This window comes from Cajanus cajan, chromosome 5 (genome assembly GCF_000230855.2).
Source record: "Cajanus cajan strain Asha chromosome 5, NIPB_CcT2T_4, whole genome shotgun sequence".
Lineage (NCBI taxonomy): Eukaryota > Viridiplantae > Streptophyta > Magnoliopsida > Fabales > Fabaceae > Cajanus > Cajanus cajan.
In genome coordinates, this window is record NC_138521.1 from 45,918,709 (window position 1) to 45,945,674 (window position 26,966).

Here is a 26,966-nt window from a genome sequence, read left to right on the forward strand (position 1 = left end):
GTCTAATGTATAATGTAGCTTTATAACAAAAAAAACATTGTAATGTAGCTATAGTAAACAAGTATTGAACATGTTTTCATTTCATTTAATATTTACATTACATATCAATTGTAAGGCAGAATTTCGTGACACTCCTGCCATTTTTTTATTTCATTAAATCTCACTTTTTTTGCACCATCCACTTGCCTTCTAAAGTATCAATGAAAAATATCGGTGTTTATTTTATCTTCTCTTTTAACTTTAGTAATGGTTGTCTCTCTTTATCTTATAATAGATATGTGAAGTGTTGAAGTACATAAGAAGGAAGAATAGGGGGGAAAGAGTTGAATTGTGTCTTAAAAACTTATTTTGTGCTCCATACAATTGATGGAATATAAGAAGAAAATATATATATATATATATATATATATATATATATATATATATATATATATATATATAGTTGAGTAGGATGAAGTAGGTATAAAGAAAAGAAGAAATTTTAAAAATTAATTTTATATTCATTCGTTAATATTATTGTGGCTACATATAATTTTTTATTAACATACTTAAAGGCATCTCCAATGGAAGCAACTCATTTGAGTTGCTTCATACATTGAAAAGTGTAAAAAGTGATCCATAATATGTCACGTCAGCATTAAACAATTCAAACATAAATTTACTCCAATAGTAAGAAAGTTAAACAAACTCAACTTTTATAATTTTTTTAATCATTTATGAACCAAATTTAAATTTTTATTAAAAAGGACAATTGCACTACAATGAAAAAAAATAAATTACGAGAAAAATACATAATAAGTAGATATTGAAAAATAAAATAAAGCAATAGTAAATACATAACATTATACGAAATTAATTTTTATCATTATTATTTCTGAAACATTTCCAAATATGTTTAATAAGATCTGTTTGAAGTTGGTAGTGTGTTCGTTTATCATGAACGTCTGCTCTCCTTTGAAGGTATGTTGATCTAAAATTGGGATGAGCACTTACAAATATTTCAGATTTGACATGTCATCATCTACACCATCATAATCAATATAATTTTGATAGGTGTCTCGCTCGTCCTCGACAATCATGTTATCCAAAAACTTGTCGGACCTTGTATGATTACGAATCGAGATTGAAGCACTCCAAATGCACGCTCTACATCCTTTCTCGTTTATTCTTGTCGTTGGGCAAATAATTTCCTTTTTTCTCCATGTGACATGGAGATGGTCTTGGCAAATGTAGCAAAGTCCGGATATATGCCATCTGCTAGATAGTAACCCATATTATATTGGGTTCTATTCACGGTATATTGCACTGTCGGAGCAGTTCCTAAAAGAACTTCGTTAAATACATTAGATGCATTTAACACAGTAATATCATTATTCGAACCTGTAGTGCCAAAAAATGCATGCCAAATCCACAAGTCTTGTGATGCAACAGCTTCAAGAATGATTGTTGGGTTGGCATGATCACCTTGACAAAATTGACCTTTCCACGCAACTAGACAATTCTTCCATTCCTAATGCATATAATCAATTGAACCTAGCATTCCAAGAAACCCATGTTCCTCTCCCATCCATTGTAGTCATTCAATGTCTTCGTTATTAGGGCGTCTCAGATACTCACTCCCAAATATTTCACAAATTCCTTTCACGAATTTTTGTAAGCATTCCACTGCAGTGGTTTCACCAATTCGAATATAGTCGTCCAAAAAACCAACAGGTGTCCCATAAGCAGCATATGAAGAGTAGCTATGCACTTTGCAACAGTGATAGGCCCCTTCTACGCGTTGCATTGAGCCTCATTCGAAAGTACTCATCATGATTGCTTACGGCATCTACAACTCGGAGAAACACATGTCGTCGCATACGAAACCGTCTTCGAAACTGAGTTTCTGTATATACCAGATTTCCAAAGAAATAGTCATTGAACAATTGTTCATGACCTTCCTCATGATTTCGATGAACTACCCTCCTTGTTTGGTTTGACCTTGTGGTGTTGGGAAGTTGTTGTTGATAGGTTTGTATCATCAACCGAATCAATTCTTCGTCGGTGTTGACTTGAAGTTCCTCATCTGTGAATTGATCCAAAAGATCATCTAAATTGATGTTTGGATCATCTAAATTGTTGTTTTTCTCCATTACGTATCTATCTAAAAATCGAAGAAGAACAGATGGGGATTTTGTGAGAAGATGTGAGAATGGGCAAGATTGGATGACAAAGTCTACATATAAATAGTTTCATAACAACTATTTTTATAATGGCTAGTTTTACAACAACTAGTTTCATAACAACAGAATTTGAATTACAATGATAAAAGAAATTAAAACTCAAATACTTCCCTAAACCCTAAAAGAAATTAAAACTCATATTGTTGTTTAAGATAGTTACAATACTTCTCATGAGCTTCACGTTGAGTCTCATTCATGTTCAAAGTATCCTTCATTATGGTTTCATATGCCAAACGTCTTTCTTGTGCCTCCTTCAACTCAATTAGTCTTGATGCATGGGCATTTTTCTCCTTTATTGTATTTTCTATGCCAGAAAAATCAACAACATTAGTACTGGAAAATTTTTTTCCTTTGGCTTTCCTTTTTGTTGCCTTTTGTCCTATCAGATGGGATGTTGGCGTTTGTATCTCATATTCATCAAGTTCAATGGTGCCTCTGTGTTAGAAGACAAAAAGTAACCACCTGCAGTGTTACCTTCCCTCTTTTTGAATTGTGTTGCACGAAATCAGATTGCCATTTAGGTTCATCTCTCAAAATGACCCATGTATGCTCCATATCAAATTTTTTACATGTATCTGGAGTGTAAATCTTATGTGCGAATTCCATGACATCTTTCTCCGAACTCCCGCTTTTCTTTTGACTAATTGCTTGTTTGTAGCAACAAAAAAACTTTTAAACTGCAGGATGAATTTGATTCCAACGTGCTTTTAGTTGATTCTCTCTCTGTGAACTCGTCTTCATTGTTGTTGTATGCTTCTGTGATTCTCGACCAATATTGTTGTAACGTTTGATCAACTCTTATGATTGGATCCTTTGACGTATTGAACCATGACCTCACAAGAATAATATTTTCTTGAACTGTGAATGGAACACAATTTTTTTTTGTTGACGAATTTTCTGCACTTCCATCTAGTTGAATTCCATCGAGACCAATTGGTGATTCAGGTTTACTGTTGGAAGTGTCAATATTGTGTAGAGGAGAAGACCTATAACATGCATTTGGGTTGGTGAGAGGTGGTGGTTGACTAAAAATTTGTGGTCCTTGAGAACCATCACCACTAGGTGGACGTGTTGGATACATATAATATTGTGGTGTTGACCAATAAGGTGGTTGATTTTGAGAATTTTCAGTAAAATAAGATGGTGGATACATAACATATTGCGGAGGAATTTGAGAATTTGCACTCGTCGGTGGTGGTTGATTTTGGAAAGAATTAAAAAAAATTTGATAATTGTATTGGTTAGGATCCATCTTTGAGAGCAAAACAAGTAAGATAAAATCAAGGAGAATAAAAGAAGTAGAAGAGAGTTAAAGAGGTGTAAATTTTTGAATTGAGTTGATGAATATTTATAGTGATAATTTTATTTTTATTTTTTTTAAATTTAAGCCCAACAACTACTCTAAACAGATTATTTTTTTATAATTTAAGCCCAATAGCTCTTTGGTTTATTTTTAAAAAAAAATTCTCAACAGGACGTCGATCACTCCCTTCCTCTCACTCTCTATTTTTCTCCGTCACTTGCTCATTCTCTCATTTTTCTCCCCTCACTCTCCATCTCCTCGCCGCTCTCTTCCTTTCTCATCCATCTCCCCGTCATCCCCTGTTGCGTCGTCCTCTCTAACCCCTGTGTCGCCAGCCTAGCCCTGTCGCGCTAGCCTAGTCCCGTCACGCCAATTAACCCCTGTGTCGCCGGCCCAGCCCCACCGTTGTCAAGCCCCCACCTTACCCTCACCCTCCCTGCACCTTCCCTTTTTTCATTCTGTCATTTTTTTTTCACTTTTTAGTTTAATTTTGCTATTGTTATGGATCTGTTATTATTGTTGTGGATCTATTATTCTTGTTCTAGATCTATTGTTTTGGTGTGGATCTTTTGATTCCTTGATTTCTGTGATTTTTCATTGTTTTGATCTCTTCCCCCACCAAAATCTAGTATTCAGTTAGGCATGGAGGGGGAAAGATTTATTTTTTAATTGTTAAGCAACTCATATTGCCACGTAGGAGTGTTCCACTAGAAAGAAAGAAACTATCCCTTAAAACAAGAATCGAGACAAGCAACTCTTATTGGAGTTGCTCTAATATTCATTATTTTTATAAAATTATAGTATTCTTTAAAAAAAAATTATTACTAGTTTGATTTAAGTATTCTTTCACACAATCTTTCTAAATTCTAATTGCCCAACTATTATTTGAATCAAAACCTCTCCAAACTTTAAACTAAATCACAATGATTAAGCTAAGAATAAATAATTGGTGTTTAATTTTTTTGTAGTAGACCAAATTTTCAATAAAGAACAAAAATACAAGATGGATTTTAGGCTATAGTACAAATAATCTCTCTAACTTTAACAAGTTTCTTGTCTTTATATTAGTTTAGGAAGATAAGCACAAAACATATTTTACCATCACAATAAAGGGTTTATAAACTTCTACAAAAATACTTTTTAAAAAAATTATTAAAAAAATGATATAATTTTTATCATAAATCAAGTTCGATTTTGCCTAATTTGGTAGAAGCTCCCTTTCATTAGATTCTTCAAAATCTTATATATGTTTAGCTCGTGCAAGAGTTAATCTTCGTTTATGAAAATACTTATTTTGATTTCCCTTTCTATATTTCTTTCTTAAAAGTGATTCTAACAATACTTTTAAAAAAGAACTTCAAGCATATATATCTTCCCAAAAATCATGTGAGCTAGAGAACTTACATAATAGATATATCGTAAAATCAGCAATGTTCTTAAAATTATATACCACGAAAACCAAATCATAAATTATATAATAGTAATAAGTATATTTGAAAAAGAATATATTATTTAAAAATATTATTTAAATATACGGGATAATATTTTTCAATGCTAATACATAAGTAGTATAACATTATACGGGATAAATATTATTTAAATATAAAGTCATTAAAAATATTTTTTAATATTTTAAATTTTGAGATAAATTTAGTCAAATTGAAATGAATACAGTTGAGAAAATCATAGATGAAGATAAAATACTTTTTTTGGATTGCAAAAATAAAATAGTAGACAATTAAATAATATATTTTACTAATGACAAATATTTTCAATAAAACTAAAAAAGAAGAAATTATATAAATACCTAATCGAATTTTATTTTTAAAAAATAAGCTCCGTATACAAAATAAAATTTCAAATTTATTGTAATATAAAGCAGAAATATATTTAACATGAGAAATCGTCAAAACAGTATAGGATTATTTTTTAAAACTTTTGTTCCAAATATACCAACATAGGGAATTCATTATATCAATATTGCATTTCATTGACTTTCATTATGGTATAGGCATCTCATTGATGCACTGGAACACAAGGAGCTTCAAAGCAGATAGGAATATAATAAGAATACTATACAGCACTAACATTTGTTGTGGTGAGGCCAGGTTTACGAATGAAAATAATAGCATAGACGTTACGCAGACTTCTTTTGTCCTCCAACTCAACTAATACAATTTCACGTAACGTATCCTAAACAAATTATAATTACAAGATAACAGAAAACGAATCTTAAAGTTGGCTGCTCCTACTCACTTCAACAGGTGAATGCAAAAATGATGCTATATGAAGATTACGTATCTGACTTTGCCTCCCTCTTTGTATAGGATTAAATCCCAATCAATAGTGAAAAATCGACAAGTTTCCTATAATGTAACGAGATCAGAAGCAGATATGTATCACAGTGACTCTGGACTAGTAGAAGGTCTGATTCTTGCTGGCATTCGCGTACATCGCGTCTCGAACCCATATTTCAACGAATTTTTGGGCGTGATTGACATTTTGTTCAAGTCAGGTGTAAAATCAAGACCTTCAACACTCACCATCATGTCATCATCAATCATATCCATTGCATTTCTGTCAACAAAATCATCATCTGAAGCTTCACTGCCACTATCACTGACTTCATTGTCATCATCATCATCGTATGTAGTTCTGACTTTGGACCAGCGAACAAAATGAGGCCTTATGTAGCTGGAGACAGTCATCATTGACAGTGGGAGTGGGAGAGCAAAAGCGACATAAGCATAAAATTTAAATAGATAAAATGTTATGGTCAAATCACATAAAATCAGCTGAATAATACTAACCTTTCGCTTTTCTTCAATAGACATGGATCAAATGGAAAGAACATGTCAAGTCTATCCATCCCGCCAAAAGCTTTAGAAAAATCAGACTCAAGCATATCATTGAAAACAAATGTCTCTGACATCATGAAAAATTGAGCAGCCTTTGCCTGTCGGAGAAATTCCACTACCACAGTAGGCAAACACACCTGGTGTAAATGATTTTATCAATCTACAAAGTTGTACGTAACAAGAGAAAAAGCTTGAAGAAAGTGCAGTCCCCCTCAAATGCCAGGACATGAAAATCATGACTGTTGTAAAAAGATCCTTACCTTCAAGGGGCTCAATTTATGTTTCCAGATTGCCTCCATGGGCATATTAAGAAGCTGCAATTTAAGCCTGGGAATGTCCATCAAAGATCTCAAGCGAAAACACAGAATATACATGACGGCCTGCTCACAGCAGAAAAACCAATAATGAACAAAATCAAAATTCCATAAAAGAAAAAGAAAATTCCATAAAATTCCAATAATGAACATGAGACAATTTTGCAGTTCGTAGTAATAAAAGAGGTGTTTCCAGCAGAGCTTAAGACAGCCAAACCAATGAATTATATTGATAATTTGGTCAAGGAGTAACAAATCAAAATAAAAGGTGATGAGGGTCAGTGTTCACAAGTAGTTGTATTCCCCTTGTCAGAATTGATGAAAAGGCATCACACTTGCAGCCAACCCCTCCCCCCTCCTTGAATTAAAAAGGTCTGATGTGAAAAAAACTCACCTGGCACCCAGAATAAAAAACTTGATGTGCTCGTGGGTTCATATCAAAATTATGCGACTTGCAATAGGCATAACACCAATTTACCAAGCTGAAAATCACAACAAAAGATCGTAGAAACAATTTTTAACAATAGGTCTATTTTATTACAAATAAAAAAAATATTTGGTCATAAATGGCCAGTGGACATTCATAAACTTTCCAAACCTTTGTAAGATGTTGGTGACTAGTGCAGCTGAAAGGAACTTTGCTCGAGACAGATAACTAGCAAGATAAGCAACAGCACTCATCCTACAGTTTATGAAGACAATAATGTGACAATGTCAAAAGCCATATTTGAATATGATTATTAACCTATTAGAGTAAAATTCCTCAAAAGGGAAAAAAATTGGAAGAAAAAATAAAATATGCTTCCCCATAAGCTAAGCTAAGACTATTTTATGTATAAGTTTAAAAAAAATTTGGAGAAGCTAATATTAAAACATGGCGGTGTGCATGACCATCTATGGCAGACAAAAAAAATAATAATATACATATACTAAAACAAAAACAAAAAAACTGCAAAAAATAAATTACAAAAAGCAAAAATTAATTAAAAACAATAAAATATCAACTTAAATAGTTAAAATATATATAAAAAATAAAAAAAGAATAAAAGATAAGGAACAAAATATAATTTTCAATGTTGGAACAAAATAGGAACTCAAACCAGACCCAACATGAAGGAGATGAAGATCAGATGAAGAGGAATAGAAGAATAAAAAATGAATAACAGGAACTCAAATAGAACAAAACAGATGAAGAATCATTGGAGAGAAGAGGAAGAAGGAGAAAAAAATATAAGGAATAAAAAACACTAAAAAAAGAACCTGTTTTGAACCTCACTCCAAGGTATGCCAGAGTGAGGGGTCGCTGCGCTTCAGGTCGCTGGAGTTGAACAAAGGTTCAGAGAACCCTAGGGAAGCAGCAATGTGGGAGCAACAATGTTCCTCGTTTGGGAGAGAAGTGTTTTGGATTTTTCTTTAAAATGGGCAGGGCTTAGATCAAAAACTCAAATGGAGTTTTTTTTTTATAAAGAAGCGCCATTTCCACCGGCGCGACAACCATGACAAATATGACAAACACCGATAAAAAAGGCCAAATATCCGATGGAAAATGACAATTTGGCTGGAGACCTTTATGCTATTCCATTATAATGGGGTTATAATGGTTATTTGATAACATTGTTATCAAATTAGTCTTGCATACATGACCAAATAAAAGAACACATTAAAGGCAGTAAAAATAATTTTGCCAAATTTCACATATGCCCCATTCCCCTTATATAGTTTACTTAGCCTGGTGAATTTTCATTCTTAAAAAACAAAAATGAAAATAAAGAACTACCTAGTAATAGGGGGATTAACATCACGACAAAACATATCTGTAAGAACCATAGCAAATTTCACACCACATCCTTCAGGATCCAGTGCACTTGCATAGAACATCACAAACTGCAACAAAATAAAAGCCATTAATGAGAACACATTTCCCAGAAATAGTACTAGCAAGTAACATAACACAAGTTAGAGACAGTAATGATTAAGGAAATAACAGTACCTGGGTAAATTTTGACTTGTATGCATTCAATACAGTTTTCTGAAATGACCCCAGTAGAACATCGAATACCTAATCAAAGAATTTGATGAACACATAGTAATTAAGAATTTACGAAGTCATGTTGATGCACCGCTCAACTATGTTGTATGCCCTCACATGTGCAACTATGTAATTTTATATATGGGAGAATACCTCAGCCAAACGGCCACTGCTTTGACAAGATTCAAGGTGCAAAAAAGTCAGCACCATAAGGCTATCTACTTTATCAACAACCAAATTGCCTTGCAATTTTCTTCTATTTAACAACTCTGATGGAGGCTGAAAAATGAAGATGAAAAAATCACGAGATAAAATATTAGTCAGTACAAATATAAGTGGATACTCAAAATATAGAGGTTATTCTTTTATTAGATAAAGGATCAGCAATGAAGATTATTTATACTCCCCCAATAACTTGCATTGTAGAGTGAATAAACATATATTGATCAGAGATAAGCAATAATCCAATAATACATTAAAATTAATTAGTTATAATAATCGTTAAGAAACTTGTTACTAATTATTTTGTAAAACAAAATAACCAAAACACTTGCATGTTGTACAATTGTACAGCCAGTTAGAGAACAGTAGACCACCTACAAAGTCTTGCATCACCGGTCAATCTCTCTTGAGGTTTAATATTCCTTTTAAGATCATGCTAATCAAAAGTCCAGGTTACAACTTAGATCAAGAGAATAAATCTCATGCGATCACAGTTGATGAGAAATCAAAGAACTGGACTCTCAAAAATCCATAGAACGTTATCTAAAAGATTGAATTATGTCAAACAAAAACTTAAACAGATTATTCCACTCCACCACCCAGGGTACTACTTGTTACAGGTGTTGCTGTTTCTGGATTCAGGAAGTTGTGAGATCACTAGGGTTAAAGTAGCCACAAGATGCACACAAGATCCGACCAAAGGCAAGAGAAGAGGCTGGTATAACATACCACGCTGGCAACATAAAGGTGGTGTCCCCACAGAAATGGAGCATCATGCAAGCCCCTTGTTAATGGCAGGGGACTTGACAAAGCCCTGCCCTAAAAATCATCAGGTTTTAGTATAAAAGACAGTACCAACAAGGATTGTACACGAGATCAGATTATGTAAGAAACAAAGAGAGGCCTCCATATCAATTATTAAATACTTTCTTCTTGAGTTCTGGCCGTTTCTTTCTCTGTTTCTTCAGCATATCCTTTTTCTATTGATTTCTTTGCATTGCAATTGGACCAACAGTAAAACCAAAAGGCTCTGATTGCAGTCTGCTTTCTTCTGTGTATTTTTTATGTTGTCTACTTATTAGATTCTGTTATATTTTCTATTTCAGCCAGCTTCACAGTCAATTCAGCATATTTCGGTTTTGGTTTAACTCTGTTAAATGGATTAAACCGAAAAAACATGTGCTCCATTATTGATGTCCATGCTTCCCTCTTCACTTCCCAGTTATATTTGCATCTGCCGTTTTGCAATGCAAATTCAACCAGGAAATACACTACTTCCCTAAAATTTGACTTCACATACTCACATGATATCACCATGACAGACAAATTCAGTCACTATTTGTTTCTGCCACACCAACATGTAAATGCAAGAATAATAATTTTCCTCTTGAATGTAAATTGATGAAGTACTGTACCAATTGCTTGGCTTGCCTCAAAGACACACTAGACCCTATAACTTGGTAAAGTCAAATATTTTGACATCTTTAATATCAACACCTCTTCATAGTGAGGCAGGCAATTGGATGCCTCTTCACTAAAGACACTAGAAACACTTAATTTCAAGTTTCACTTTCACTTTTGACTACAGATCAAGAAAACACCAGTCACCAGAATTAACTTAGGAGTCATATCTAGATTAATTGATGGGCTGAAACAAGGTCACAAGGAAATAATTACCAACTTACCTCAACTGGCAAATTTAGTCATGGTATTGATTCAAAAAGACATCATATGCAGGTTAAGGACAACTGATGTACCCACTACCCACTAACAAGGAAGACTGGAAAATGAAAAGCTCAACAAATCACAAAGGTAACAGACATCTACATGACAAAATAATAACTCAAATATTGTATGGATAAACATGTTCCAAGTCATCAATTTTGACAGCAGACATTCTTGCAATTGACATTAGGAGGACATATCTAGAATGTTTGCATAATACTTATCAAGACAAAAACATATGCTCACATCCTGCTTAGCACGACATACGAACAGTGAAGTACCTGAACTCCATGTGTGAAGTTTTTCCACTTCACAAAGCTGCTCAACCACAAACATGGCCTGATTAAGCCAAGCCTAAGTACAACTCAGCTTGGCATGCTAGCCTGAAATAGGCAAATACCACAATAAGGCCCTTTAAATTTTGATAGGGCAAATGGCTACTTCCACATCTTATAAACTTACATATGCTCTGACAAAATTACAAGACCAATTCACCAATCTATGTTTGACCAAGACGTGTATTCCAACTAAATTCAGATCTGACAACTTTTCATCTATGTTCCCCCTCTAGCTAAGCAAATGTAGCTGGATGTAAAGTAGAAAATAGGAGCATGATCACATGACAGATAAACCAATAAAGATGTAAATGATTGGATGGTCAAATTTACAGGCACGTCAATCTCCACTTTCTGTGAAACGGTTCTACATGATAAAGCTTGATGCAGTGTTGTTAAATGGGGGCCATGGTGGCGAAATGGCTAAAGGCAGAGGTAGTTTCTCAACAGCCTGCCATATAATGGTGGTGGAGGAGGTTTTAAATGGAGACCAACATATGAGGCCCATTGGCAGAAAAGGATTAAATAAAAAATTATTAAAAAAAACATTTGGGCCAAGTGGCATGACCCATAACAGACAGTCAGATGCTCTATTGCTGATCCCTTAAGAGTTGCTACTTACTGCCTTACCCCAAGCATCCGACCCACAGCAGCCAAGAGCTCCAGAAACAACCAACCCCCAGTGACCTTTGTGCTCCTTACCCAAATGTCTTCCGTCCCTGGTGAAAAACTTCTACTGCATTTTTTTAACTTAATTTCATTTTTGTTTAAGAAATATTTTTAATTCTTTAATTTTGTTAACTATTTTTCTACTCTATTTAATTTTATTTTCCAATTTTTCTTTTTCAAATTGTGCACCACAAAGTGATGATCAGGCCTCATACATCATGTAACATCCCTGCCATATAAACACTGGTTTATCAAGAATACGCAAGAAAAGCATTTTGAATTGTTGATTCATTGCCAGAGATGGCTTAGAACCAATAACTGTTCATTGCCAGAATGAGCATTTTGAAATGTGTCAGAGAAGGAACAAGGATTATACAACTTCACACCACAAAAAATGTACAACTGAACATAAATCAGACATGCAAAACGCAGCAGCCATGGACAGGAATAAATAATTTTTCTCCAAGCAAAACTAATTACATTGGCTTTATTTTGAGCTAACCAAGTAAACTCAGCTCAGATGGACTTAAATAATCTCTATATCTCCAATAAAATGGAGTATCATTTTAATTTTCAAGAAACCACTCAATTAGACCACAACATGATCTTTAAATAAATTATAAGATTCATACCATACTATCACAGTTCTCATCATCTCCAAATTCAGTAAAATCTTCTAACTCCATTTCAAATATGCATTTGCCATCTTCTTGCAAGATTCCGTCCCATCCAATTTCCACCTATAACCAGGGTAAGAAAACTATATTAATGGCCAAATGACCCAACTTTTGTTTGAAAAAAACTCAAGGGAGGATTAACTAACTTACATCCAAATCTAGCAACCTATCCACAAGCGCCGGAAGCATTGTAGAACCGATAATTTCTCCAATTGCACCACTTTCCAGCTTTAACATATTCTCAACATACATAACAATCTCCTACGAGCAACAAAAAAGAATTCCAGATAAAATAATGCGTCTGATAGATAAGTTAGCACTGCACAATAGTAGATAACTCAATAGTATCTCTCTAACAACAAAATATAAATTAAAATATACTGTTTTTAAATCATAATGTATACTAGAAAGTAAAAAAAAAATCACTATAATCAGAACCGACATAACTTATTGCAAAATTAAATAATGCACCTTCATTGGCCATATACCACAAAAAGGTAGAAATCATGCACACTTCAGAGACGAAAACTAAAATTGCCATGCACAAAATGTATATTGACAATTGGCACCAAGCTAATTAACAGTACATCACATAATACAAAACAAATTCGTTTAGTAGTATACAGAGAAAATCGTATGAACTCACAGGTTCCTTGCTGAAAACACTCGGCATTTTCTGGACAACAATGGGAGATAATCGCAGGGGTGCAAGGGGCACCAAATCAGCTATCTCTTTCAAAGCTGCATGCACCCGAGACAGAACTTTAGTTTTCCTGTCAATTCCATTCTCCTGTTTCAGAGAATCTAAGAGGTAATAAGGTGGCACAAAATGTTTCACAAGCATCTCCAAACACCAATCGATGTATTTTCCATTGGAAGCAGCCTGCAGAAAAATACAACGGCCGCAAACTTGGTAAAAATTCACAAACAGCTTTATAATTACAATATTCATCAAGAGTGACTTAAATAAATCATGTACCAAAGAAATAATGAGTTCCAGCAGCGCATCCATAACATCAGTTCCATAATTCCACAAGCTCATTCTGGAAACCTGGACAAACAATTTTATCAAAATCAACCATGTCCATAACCCATCCTATCGTGCACTGAGGGAAAAATTCAAAGTCCAGAACGCAAAGGAACCACAATGATAAAAAAAAAATCTTACAGCGAAAAGAAGGGCTTCATGATGAACAGAATCTATATAGGACGCTGCTCCAGAAAGTGCCTTCAAAGTTGTCTACAACCATATGATAGAACATAAAGTGTGGCCAGCACAATGACCATGTAACAAAACTTCAAGCTGTTCTGAGAATCTGAACAATAAAAAACAAAAACCTACCACAAGTATAGCAACTTCATCTGGATTAAGATTCCCTTTTGGGTGCAAATAACCAACGAGCTCATCGTAATTCTCCCTATCACCCTGAGCCACAATAATCCAACTTTTATTTTCTTTAACAATGAAGCGATAAACATCAAATTGAACAAAAGTTGTGGCAATGGCAATTTCTAGAACAGCTTACCGCTGAAACAGCAACAAGTACGCCTCTGAAGTGATGAATTAGCTCCGAGTCACTGAAATCACCATTCTCCATCCGCGAGAATTCTGCCTTGTCACCAACCTGAACCCTTCCCATGCTCTCTCTAAACCCTAACAAGCCAACGCAACAAAATCAAAAAGAGAAATCGCAAAGACTGAGCAAAGAACCACAACAGAAACGCCGCAATCAAGCATAACGAAGAACGCTTACGGAAGCTGCGTCGGTGACGCTGAGAAAAAAGAGAGGCTCGAAGCACCGATGCTAGGGTATATATATATATAGCAGTGGTGGCAAAACGGCGGCGTTTGAAAAGGAAGGACGAACGTGGAAAGCGGATACTGGCGCTGGTAGCGGCTGCTGTCTCTTCGTTGAGGAATAGCAATTGCGGCTATGAAGAGGAAACAGCAACGGGGGCTTGAGCAGAGGGAAACTCTAGGTTTTTATATGCATCCTTTTCTGGGGGTTTGTTATTTTTTTTTTTATTTCAATTTCAATTAGTCTCAATTTGGATTTATGTTGGGCCCATTCAACCTACGGAACGGAGCCCATTGTCGACCTCGCACAATTTTGGGCTCAATCTGGGCTTTTATGAATCCTATTGCAACGTCTAACGGATAATATGGACAGAAATGTTTTTTGACGTTTTCATTCTTTCTTTATTTTTAACTAATACTAAAAGTTTAGCATATATAGGATAATATTTGTTTCTTTTTTTTTTTTGGTAAAATATGAAAGATAAACAAAGCAAACAACTCAAGACATAAAGTCTCTCCCTAAAGGAAGTAAAATAAAGTCTGGAGGACTCCTCCAAAATACATTGGAACCTAAGTTCCCTACACCCCAAGTAGCAAGCGTATGAGCTACTAAATTAATCTCTCGAGGAATATGACTTACGTAAACTACCCAATCCCGAGCAAGAAGTTGCTGAACACGACAAATAACATCATAATGCTTGTGCAGGTAATCTCTGTCCGTTGGCCGATCTTGAAACAACTTTACAGCTCCCAGGCAATCACTTTCACAAGTCACCATCCGAAAACCACCATCCCAACAAAACACTAGGCCCTCCTCCAAGGCCAACAACTCAGCACGTAACGCATCCCCATGTAAGACTCCACGCGAAAAGCCCCCCCGCCACATACCTGCCCAATCACGGATGACTCCACCCATTCCCATAGCAGACGTCTCCCTCAACCAACTTCCGTCCGTGTTAAGCTTGACCCACGGGTGCTCCAGAGGCCTCCAAAGGGCTTGGTCCTCCCATTGGCGCCTCTTAACGTTATACACACTGTGCTCCACCATGGATAATATCACCTTCCGACGGACCACCGAAATTGGCCAGAGGTCATCGTTAAATACCATGTTATTCCTAAAACACCAGACCCACCACAAGGTGATGGATAACGTAATAGCATCCTTGTGCAAGATAATCCCCTTCAGCCACTGAAAACAATCCATTTCAGAAAATGACCAACCCACACTACACCCACCAGACATCAGCACCTCTCGCGAATATGGGCAATCCCGAAGAGCATGTAGAATGGTCTCATGAGGGCAAGAGCAACGCGAGCATGCACCTGACTCTGCCAACCTCCTGTCAACCCGAACCTGATTCGTTGGGAGGGCTGAGCGAAGGCATTGCCATAGAAAAAACTTAACCTTCTCAGGAATCATAATCCTCCAAAGCTTCTTCCAAACAGCATCCCCCTCCGCTGCCAGCCCCCGGGTTAGAAAACGATACCCAGATGCCGCTGTGTAGCAACCCGAGATATCACCCCTCCAAGCAAAATGATCCCTCCCAAAAGGGGAATTGCCAACACTCAACTGTTGGACAGAATTTATCAGTTCAGTTGGAAGAACCGTATAGAAGGCATTGAAGCTCCAATCTCCACTAACCCAGCAGTCGGCAACCGTTTTGTTGGTATCCGCGATATGAACAAAGGGGACTTTCCCGCACCAAAGCCCATTACCTGACCAGTCCTTGTACCAAAGTGATGAGTCTCCCGATCCTAGATGAGGCTTGAATCCCTCCCGGAGTGAGGGAAGGGCCTTAAGAATACTCGACCAGACTGAAGAAACACCCCGCTTGTGTTGAGCACTCAGGACAGAAGCTCCATGTAGGTAGAGGTTGCTGAGGAGTTGAACCCAAGGCTTCTGTGGAGCCGAAAGCAGGTCCCAAGCTAGCTTCCCCAGGAGTGATACATTCACCCTGCGCGCCTCTCTAACCCCAAGCCCACCTAACTCTTTAGCTTGAGTGACAACATCCCAACTCACTGGAGACCAAAACCGAGTATTGTCAGACTTAGCCCAGAGCATGCGACGACAAGCCTGATCTATTCGATTACACACTGCTTGGGGAAGCCACAATGATTGCATGCTATATACGGGAATTGAGGAGATGGTAGACTTCACCAGACACAATTTCCCAGCCTTATTGAGAAGCTTGGCCTTCCAAGCCGCCAGTCGACCCTGAATCTTATCCATCACATCATAGAAATCTGCACACCTCGGCTGACCATGAGTCAAGGGAACACCTAAATACGTCCCGATCCGAGCTGTAAAGCTAATCCCTAGCAGTCCTTCCAATGTTTCAATCCTCCTCTGTGAAACTTTCCTGGAGCTCACAAACTTAGACTTAGTCAAGTTGACTCTTAAGCCTGATAAACGCGAAAACTCCTCCAAGATTGATGCCACCAAACGAGCCTGGTCCTCTGAGGCTTGACAAAACAGTAAGATATCATCAGCAAAGAAAAGGTGTGAAAGTGGTAGCCCCCCAGGAGATAGCTGAATCGATTTCCAAAGACCCTCCTGAAGCAGTTCAGATATCCGAAGGGCTAGGCGCTCCATGCAAAACACAAACAGATACAGAGATAATGGGTCTCCCTGCCGAAGTCCTCGAGATGGGGCAAAGGACGGTAGTGCGCTTCCATTCCAAAGGAGTGAAATCGACGAATTCTTTAACCCCCACATAATAAGTTGAACTATGATTGAAGGAAACCCATACTGCACCAGCGTAGCCTCCAAGAACTCCCACCTGACCCTGTCGTATGCCTTTTCAAGGTCAATTTTTAAAGCCAAGGAACCCACCCCTGAACCGTCTTTCCGAACGAAATGAAAGGCCTCCTGAGCAATAATATTGTGGTCACGAGTCCCCCTCCCAGGGATAAAACTACCCTGGAAAGGACCAATGACGCCCTGCAAGAACGGTCGAAGACGAGCGACAAGTACTTTGGAAATAACCTTCCAAGCGACGTTGCATAAGCTAATAGGACGAAATTCTTTAAGGCTAACCGGGTGGTTCACCTTCGGAATCAACACCATTTGTGTCTCCAAGAGTGATAGGTCCGAGTACCCCAACCGAAAGGCCTCCCTCACTGTACGCCATAACTCATCACCCACAATAGGCCAATATTGCTTGAAAAAGAACGGTTGAAACCCATCCGGCCTTGGAGCCTTGAAAGACTTCATGCTCATCACCGCCCGACGGACCTCCTCCTTCGTGACTGGTGCAGTTAAAGCAGATCGGGCCTCAGCTCCCAAGGCAGGTGAAATCCCAGTAGGCATGTCTAGAGACCCTTGATCTGTATCCGCCGAAAAAAGCTCCTTATAGAACCTGACTGCCTCAGTCTTCATAACCACATGATCAGTGTGCCAAGTTCCATCTGGTAGAAATAACCCCTGTATTTTGTTCCGCCGTCTTCTCGCGAGTGTTTGAGCATGGAAGAAAGACGTGTTGCGGTCCCCAAACTTCACCCACTTCTCTCTAGATTTCTGAAACCATAGATATTCCTCCTGAAGACAAGTTTCATCCAACTCCATTTGTATAGCCTTCTCCAAACGCGACAGGCTCTCTGAATCCCCTCTCTCTAGTTGAAGTTGTACCCCTTTAAGACGACTTTGGAGAGCCTTCTTCCTAGTAAGGATATTTCCAAACACTTCTTTGTTGAACTTGATGGCATCTACTCGAACGGCTTGTAGCCCATTAGCAAGGGTCGGTGTGCTACGACGCCACGCATCCCTAACAAGACGTTCAAAATCTCTGTGGGTGGCCCATGCTGCTTGGAACCGAAAGGGGCGATCTAGAGACTTGTCCCTTGAGCCGTCCCGCCGTAGTAAAAGTGGACAGTGATCAGAATAGACCCGGCACAGATTCTCAACATATGCTTCCGGAAACATATTTTGCCACTCAACAGTACACACCGCACGGTCTAACCGCTTAGCAAGCACAACCCCTTGTCGGTTTCGATACCACGTAAAACGAAGGCCCTTTGCCCCCATGTCAAGAAGATTGCAATCATTCAAAACTTCAAGGAACTGTGATGCCCGTGCTGTCGAGAAACGACCCCCGCGACACTCTATTGACAACATAATCTCATTGAAGTCCCCAAGCACTAACCATGGAAGCGTAATCCGTCCCCCCAACTCCCGAAGATGAGACCAAACCTGCTGTCTGAGTTCCACCCGAGGATTAGCATAAACGGCAGTACAAACCCAGCTCTTGTTTCCTTCAACAACCGTAAACGAGATGGCCTGAGAGTGAGAGGCAAAATCCGAGGTAGTAGCCGAGCAAGACGTCGTCATCAAGACCCAAATACCCCCGGAGTGCCCCGTAGCCTCAGTACTATAGCACAACTTATAATCCAACTTCTTCCAAAAGGATTCCACCGAAGAAAATTGACAGTGGGTTTCCAATACAATAAAAATAGACGGGTGATGAAGCCTTACTAACTCCGAAACCCTCCTTTTACCTTTGGCATTAACAACCCCTCTAATATTCCAACTCAAAATATTAAAACTTGTATTCATTAATTAACACAAGATACGACAAACTCACGCTAACATGGCCTCCTCTTCCAATGGTTGATCCAAGTGCATGACGTCCGCCATCCCTGGTAACTCTGGTCCACTCTCCTCGGGCTCCTGGACGAGATTAGACGTGCCACCTGTGTGAAGCACACTAGAGACCCAACAATCCTTCGAGACCCCCGTCATCCCCGTGTGCCCATCTCGTGAGTCCCCTAAAGAGGAGTTGACTGGCGCACTACAAGCATGAGGCGTACCACCGTTAACACCACCCATGGTATTGGACCGTGAAATGGCACCTAAGTCTTCCACTCTGTTACGTTTCTTTTTCTCCCTATTATACCTCATTGACGTCGAATGCTCATGGATTACAGGGCCCACCACTACATGACTCGGTCCTGCTACCTTTTCCTGTACGTGTGGAACTAAATTCGGATTTGCGTGCAGTACATGGCCCACCTCTGCATGGCTCGGCCCTACGACATGCTCCTGTTCACGTGGATTCACTAACCCCCCACGTGATTTTGTAACATCCTCAATTAACTCATCCGCATCATATATTCCCCCCGTAGAGTATCTCGGCACATTCTGATTCTTCGCAGTAGCTTCCGCGGTTCCATTATGAGAGGGAGATCTTCCCTTACTCAACGGTCTCCCAAGATTTGGCTTGCGATTCTTCCGTTTCACGATCAGCCAATCCCCGTGCGGGTCTGGCGTGATTCCTCCCTGACTATGCGGTATTGATTGATCTCCATGTTCATCACCTGAACCTACCCTGCACGGTGGATCTCCAGACGACTGCACCACTGTCTCCTTCTCCCCCACGCCATTCACCACTGACGCCGACTGAGCTGCATGTTGACAGTTCCTCAGTACATGCCCGTAACAGCCACACGACGCGCACAACAGATGTAAGCCCTCGTACTCCACGGTATACCAAACACCATTGAGAAAAAATCTCCCTACGACGGGTTCATTTAGGTTAATCTCCACACAGACCCGTTCAAACCTGCCCCGTGTCATGTTCAGTGTATTAAGATCCACCTTGACTGGTTTCCCTATGGCTGATGCAATTGTTAGGAGAACACTCTCATCATAGAACATAACACCAAGACCTGGAAATCTGACCCAGACGAGCGTACTATCCACCTTCGTTGCTGAAGCTACGAACTCTGGAGACCATGGTCTAACAATCAGGTAATGGTCAAAGAGCATCCATGGACCCCCGTGCATGACCCGTTCTCTATCCGCCTCCAAGTCAAACTTTACCATGAAGTAGCCATGTGAGACGTCCAGCAACTCGAGACCTCCTTGAACCTTCCACAATGCAGGTAGTCTGTCTCGTAAGGTTAAGAACCCCACATCCTTCCCTAGCAACTTGATCACTAGACATTGTTCCCACGGTTCACACAACTGCTTAAAGGTGGATGCCGTTATGTTGAACTTAGGTAAAAGCCGATCTCCACCTTCAAACTCCAACGTCATGGCCCCTTCCTTAATAAGATCACGAACGGCCGGCCGCTCAACCAGGGCACCCAAAACCTTCTCCTTGAAAGTCATTTTCTGGCTTATCTTACGACCCCCAACGCCCCTATCCGGCGGCTCCGATGGTGATTGGTTCTCCATTTTAGGTCAATATTAATGTAATATATTTGAATATAACCACATTATGAAAATTAGTTTCGTGATATTTGTGAAAAAGTAAATACATAATATTTGTTTCTATATAAATAAGGTTGATAATAAATATTATTAAATATACAAGTATATAAATTATGCTATTATATTATAATTAAAATTTTATAATATATAAATATAAATATTTTAACATATAAATTATATTTTAAATTTATAAAATCATCTTTAACTCTTTGATAATTTCCTATAACAAAATTAAAATTTAATTTCAATTTAAGCTTAAAAAATAAAGATAAAAATAAAAATAATAAATTTACAGAGATAAACAGTTAAAAAAATCAAATATATGATAACGATAACAAGATCGATAAATCTTTAATTTTTAAAAAAAAATCTTAAATATATTTCTGCTAAAGAATTATCTTTAAATTCATTCTGTTGATAACTAGGAAAAAGAATATATTTTGTACCAATCTATTTCAAAATAAATAAAAAAAATAATGAGTAATTACTTAAAAAAATAGAAGTTAATAACTGGTTGTTGATTCGAGTAATTAATAAAGTTGTTTTTTAACTTGAAATTAATTATCAATAAAATTAGTGGATATTTTGTATCAATAATATATTTACCAAAAAAAATAGGTGACACGATTAAAAATTAGTTATCGTTAAATATTAGAAAGATAGAATTAATAAATAAAAGATAATGAAAGAGAGTAGTTTAAATATAGTTATAAAAATAAATTAATTCAAATTTTATATATAAAAAAAAAGAAGAGATATTACCATTATTAATAATATATAAATATTTTCAGCTTACTATCTCTAAATATTAAACACTAATCTCTATCTTGTGAGTATTTTTAAGAATCTTTTTTTTCAACGAAAAGGTTTTTAAAAGAATTTTTAACTTCTTATCTAATTCAGTTTTTATTTACATAATTATTTATGAATTAAATTTCTATTATAAAAATAATTATTAATAAATAAAAATAATAAAATGTTATAATATAAATTATTTATTTTAAATTAAAATATAATTTATATATTTAAAAGTATATATTTATACAAATTTTAATTATAATTTATATGTTCAAACAAAATATTTATTTATATAGATAAATTATTATAAATTTTAGTTACATATAATAAATATTTAATTTGTGCATTACACATATTAATGAGCTAGTTATATTTTAAATTCATAAAATTATCTTTAACTGTTTGATAATTTCTTATTTAATTTAACATTTGTAAATAAAGATAAAAATAATAAATTTAAAGACATAAACAGATAAAAAAAAATCAAATATATGATAACGATAACAAAAAAAACTATAAATCTTTCAATTTAAAAAAAATCTTAAATATATTTTTGATAAAGAATTACTGTTAAAATCACTATTATGATAACTAGGAAAAAATACTAAATAAAATCTTAGGTTTAAATCTTAATGCTATTATTATATTTTTTATAAATAAGAAAAAGTGAAAGTTTTAAAAATTGAATATTGTTCAAGTATGAAAAAAGAACAAAAATAAGAATAAATAAAAGATAATGAAAGAGAGTGATGTAGGGAAAGATATAAAAATAAATTAGTATATATAGAAAGAGATATTCTATTTATTAATATGATATATTATTCTAATTTGTATATATAGATAAATTATAGTTAGATGATAGAGAATTTTAATTACAAAAATATTATGATAGTTTTAGTTTATTTTTAAAATTTTACATACAAAGTAATTTTTTGTTTTTATTCTACTACTGGTATCCTCCAACTAGGCCAAAGGCTGTTTTTTTACCTGTACAACACATGATAAGAAAATTTATTAGTAATAAAGTTTTAGTACATATAATATTTTACAATTAATTGTAAGTTCTATGATTTTCTAATACATCAATTATAGAAAATTAAAAGATCTTTGAAATTCATGATACTCACAAAATAATAAGAAAGTATGTACCTTTCTTCATTGTAAGTTCTATGATTTTCTAATACATCAATTATAGAAAATTAAAGGATCTTTGAAATTCATGATACTCACATAATAATAAGAAAGTATGTACCTTTCTTCATAGTAGAAAACTCTTTTGATCCTTAGAGTGCTTTGATCTTCTTGAGAAGAGAACCAAGATTTCACTCCCTTTGACTTTTCTTTCTACTCTCTCTATCTTTCGTGATGGCTAGGGTTTAAGAGAATATTTTCTGTCAGGGGTGTGGACCTTGTCTCACATAAGTGGATATTTATAACCCCTAAAGATTGTTATTTCCATCAAATAACAATTATTCTCATAAATGCTCCATTAAACTCATTTATGATTTAGTCTTTAATTATTTAATTATTTATCTATTAGTCCCTTTATATATCACATATTTCCCACATGAGACATAATTATCTTACATTCTCCCACTTGACTCATGTGACATTTCTCACAACGGACAAATAAATTAATTTATTAAATTAACATAATGCGCATTAAACAGATTAAATCATTTTATACATTGGGTTCATCATAATTTCATATTTAAAAATATGAACTAATTTGAGTCATGGCGGTTGTACATCAGTTTAATCGACATAGTCCCTTTCATGTACTACAAACAAGTCTTCTTCTTAATATGATCATTAATAAGGAGCACATACTTGGTCCAACTTTATATCTTTATTCAAGATGACACCTGTTTACATTACTCTAACACAAATATGCATAAAATCATAGAAAACAGGTACTCCGAAACATATCATTGATGAACTCAAAATGTCTACTCAACAATCATTAGTAACAATAATGCCCATATTTTTAACATGCTCAATAAATGTTTTGGGCGGTAATCCCTTTGTTGAAGGATCAGCTATCATAAGATTTGTGCTAATATGTTCTATTGACACTCTTTGTTTCTGAACTTCCTCCTTCACGGCAAAGTACTTTTAATTCCATATGCTTAGCACCCTTAGAGTACTTGTCGTTCTTAGAAAAAAATATTGCTGCAGAATTATCACAATACATTTTCAACGGCTTAGCAATACTGTCGACAATTCCAAGCCCTAAAATAAAGTTTCGCAACCAATTAGCCTAAATTGTAGCCTCAAAACATGCTACAAATTCAGCTTCCATAGTCGATGAAGCAACAACTGTTTGTTTTACACTTTTCCATGATATTGCTCCTTCAACTAAAATAAATACATAGCCAATAATGGATTTTCTTGAATCCACACATCCAGCAAAATCAAAGTCTGAATATCCAATCACCTCAAGGTGATTAGACCTCCTATATGTAAGCATGTGACACTTTGTTCCCTGTAAGTATCTCAAAACTTTCTTTGCAGCTTTCCAATGTTCCATTCCCGGATTACTTTGATATCTTCCTAACATTCCAGCTGCAAAGTTTATATCTGGTCGAGTACAGATCAGAGCATACATGATACTCCCAACAACTGATGCATACGGAATTGCTTCCATTTATTTTCGTTCCAAGTCATTTTTAGGATATTGAGTGAGACTAAACTTATCTCCTTTCTGAATTGGAACAGGCGATGCTGAGCACTTTTCATCCTGAATCTCTCTAGTACTTTATTGATATATGCTTTCTGAGACAAGCCTTACAGTCCTTGTGATCTATCTAGGAATATTTATATTCCTATCACATAGCTTGCCTCGCCCATATCTTTCATTTCAAAGTTACTAGAGAGAAACTTCTTAGTCTCATGAAGAAGACCAAGATCATTAGTTGCAAGCAAGATGTCATCAACATACAGAATTAAAAAATATAACTTTACTCCCACTGACCTTCAAATATATGCATCGATCAACAATGTTTTCTTTAAATCCAAAGGAAACAATGGTATCATTAAACTTTAAATACCATTGGCGGGAAGCTTGCTTAAGTCCATATGTTGATTTCTTTAATTTGCACACCATGTGTTCCTTTCCTTCAACTGAGAACCCCATTGGTTGGTCCATGTAATCATTCTCCTCCAAATTTCCATTTAGAAAGGCGGTTTTCACATCCATTTGATGTAGCTCCAAGTCATAATGGGCTACTAATGCCATGATAATTCTGAAGGAATCCTTTCGTGAGACGGGTGAAAAAGTCTCTTTGTAATCAATGTCATTTTTTTGAGTAAAACCCTTAGCAACAACTCTAGCCTTGTACCTTTCAAGGTTGCCATCAGAGTCACGTTTAGTCTTAAAGACTCATTTACAACTAACTCTCTTGCAACCTTCTAGCAATTCTACAAGGTCCCAAACATCATTTTGTTCCATGGATTTTAATTCTTCTTTCATGGCATTTAACCACTTTTCAGAATTATCACAACTTACAGCTTGTGAAAACGAAACTGGATCATTCTCATTAATACTTGAGTCAGTTTCTAACTCATTTAGATATACCATATAGTCATTTGAAATAGCTGGGTTTTTTTTTTTTCTCTTTGTGACCTTCTTAATGTTATTTCTTGTGGTTGTTCTACAATAGGTTCATTATGAATCATGGGTTCATTATTGTGTTGCTCTTCTTCATTGTTGTTTGACACAACAGTTAGAGGAACACTTACTTTATTGTCAGAGGCATAAGTCAAAGGAACTTGCATTCTAATTTCTTTGACTTCCATTTTCTGTGGAATTGTACTCCCACTAACTTCACCATTTTCAATGAACCTTGCATTTCCAGTTTCAACAATTCTCATATTATGATTAGGACAATAAAACATATACCCATTTGATTTTTCTGGATAACCAATGAAATATCCACTGATTATTCTTGCATCCAATTTTTTTTCTTGTGGATTATAAATCCTTATTTCTGCCTGACAACCCCAAACATGTAGGTGCCTTAAACTAGGTGTCCTACCAGTCCACAGTTCAAAAGGTGTCTTTGAAACTGCCTTACTAGGAACCCTGTTTAACAAATACATGGCAGTTTTCAAGGCATACATCCACAAATATATGGGTAAAGTTGAATTATTTAACATACTCCTAACCATATCCATTAATGTTCTATTACGCCTTTCTGATACACCATTTTGTTGTGGTGTACTTGGCATTGTATATTGAGCACAAATGCCACGTTTCTGAAGAAGTTTAGCAAATGGACCTGGGTGTTGCCCAGTTTCATTATATCTTCCATAATACTCACCACCTCTATCAAATCTTACAACTTTCACCTTTTTGTCTAATTGCCTTTCTACTTCATTCAAGTAAATTTCCAAGGCATCGACTGCTTGAGATTTCTCATGCAATAGATAAACATAACCATAACGTGAATAGTCCTCTATAAAGGTAATTAAGTATTTTTCCTTTCCGAAAGAATTGACATCAAAAGGACCACATATATCGGTATGCACAATCTCAAGAAGCTGAGTGCTTCTTGTAGCTCCGTTCTTTGTATGTTTTGTTTGTTTTCCTTTAATACAATTCACACAAATATTTAGATCCGTAAAATCTAGATTTGGAAGAATTTCATTTTTTTTATTAATCTTTCCATTCTTTCTCTAGAAATGTGACCTAAACGTTTATGCCACAAGAAAGCAGAACATTCCCAAGGAAGTTCTCATTTATAGTCATTCTAAAAGACATAAGTCTTGCTGCAATATTTGTCATCTCAACGACATGCTCATACATAGTACATGAACCATCAAACTTCATGGTGGTTAATGTACTCATTAGTGTCTCAACAAAAGACTTATCAGTGGTTTGAGAGCACTCTCCCATAAATCCCATAAATCTTTAGCACTTTCAGTTTTGGGAAGAGTTGTCTTAATACTGTCAGCAACAGTCATTCTCATGAACATTAGGCAAAATTTGTTAGACTTTTCCCAAATTTTATAATAGGCTTTCTCTTCATCGCTACTAGAATCAATAATAATAGCATGTTTCTCTTCCAATATAGCAAGGTCTAAATCCAATACACCAAGGTGAAATTAGACTTGCTCATTCCAGTCAAAGAAGTCAAGCCTATTAAAATTGGAACAGACGCTATAAGAGAATTCAGTGAATTAGGAACAAATACTTTATAATAAAATTTCACATGAGTGTTTTGAGACATAAAGCACATGCTACCCATATAATATATACAAACATCAATCAATAGTATATTGATGCTCTCCTTTGGGTGATACGTCAACACACAACATACAAACATAATGATGCTAATAAATTTAATCATCATTTTGCAACTAAACATGCACCAATTAAAATTATCTAATACCTTTGGGTATATAAATAATTTAATAGCACATATAAGTCACACACAATTATATTCATTAATTATGAGAACAACTAATCAACCTTTGGGCGATACATTTATAATAATGAATTTCAATATACCCATAAACAAACAATTATTTTATTTAGCATTCATTATTCTATGGGTAATTGAATTAAATCACCATTAATTTAGAATTAAATAAATATAAAATCTGGTCACTTTGGTGACTAACAAATTCATCATACAATTAATTCCAAGTAAATAAAAACTTTACCAGTCCCAATTTAAAGTCATTCATGAATTTCATAAAAGAAAGTAAAATAAAACTTCATACTTTAGAAATTAAGAACATTGAAATTCTACGTTGAAATACATAAAGGTAACAAGCGCAGTCACAAATTCCAAAATTTAA

General features: G+C 35.8%; 1 protein-coding gene and 2 pseudogenes across 1 annotated transcript; all 3 read right to left on the reverse strand.

The window, feature by feature from the left end:
- Positions 1-487: 487 nt before the first annotated feature.
- On the reverse strand, positions 488-2,157 carry LOC109806973 (uncharacterized; annotated as a pseudogene).
- Positions 2,158-5,564: 3,407 nt separating this feature from the next.
- Positions 5,565-14,325, reverse strand: LOC109807763 (RNA polymerase I specific transcription initiation factor RRN3 protein). Its single transcript, XM_020370379.3, has 16 exons — positions 14,109-14,325; positions 13,881-14,008; positions 13,697-13,780; positions 13,523-13,594; positions 13,334-13,405; positions 13,001-13,237; positions 12,505-12,615; positions 12,310-12,417; positions 8,880-9,005; positions 8,688-8,756; positions 8,475-8,581; positions 7,296-7,379; positions 7,092-7,179; positions 6,644-6,763; positions 6,336-6,520; positions 5,565-6,219 (listed from the first exon to the last, which is right to left on the reverse strand). The coding sequence occupies exons 2-16, from the start codon at positions 13,992-13,994 to the stop codon at positions 5,925-5,927; spliced, it is 1,872 nt and encodes a 623-aa protein (XP_020225968.1). The 5' UTR covers positions 13,995-14,008; positions 14,109-14,325; the 3' UTR covers positions 5,565-5,924.
- Positions 14,326-23,421: 9,096 nt separating this feature from the next.
- On the reverse strand, positions 23,422-23,808 carry LOC145958014 (secreted RxLR effector protein 161 pseudogene; annotated as a pseudogene).
- Between the last annotated feature and the right edge of the window lie 3,158 nt (positions 23,809-26,966).

What these genes read in the sequence shown, in the direction of transcription:
- LOC109807763 (XM_020370379.3), bottom strand. Translation starts at nt 13,994, where the DNA reads ATGGGAAGGGTTCAGGTTGGTGACAAGGCAGAATTCTCGCGGATGGAG. An exon ending in ATGAAGTTGCTATACTTGTG is followed by an intron (nt 13,595 to 13,696) that starts GTAGGTTTTTGT and finishes ATATGGTTGTAG; the next exon opens with ACAACTTTGAAGGCACTTTC. An exon ending in TGGAACTCATTATTTCTTTG is followed by an intron (nt 13,238 to 13,333) that starts GTACATGATTTA and finishes ATTTTTCTGCAG; the next exon opens with GCTGCTTCCAATGGAAAATA.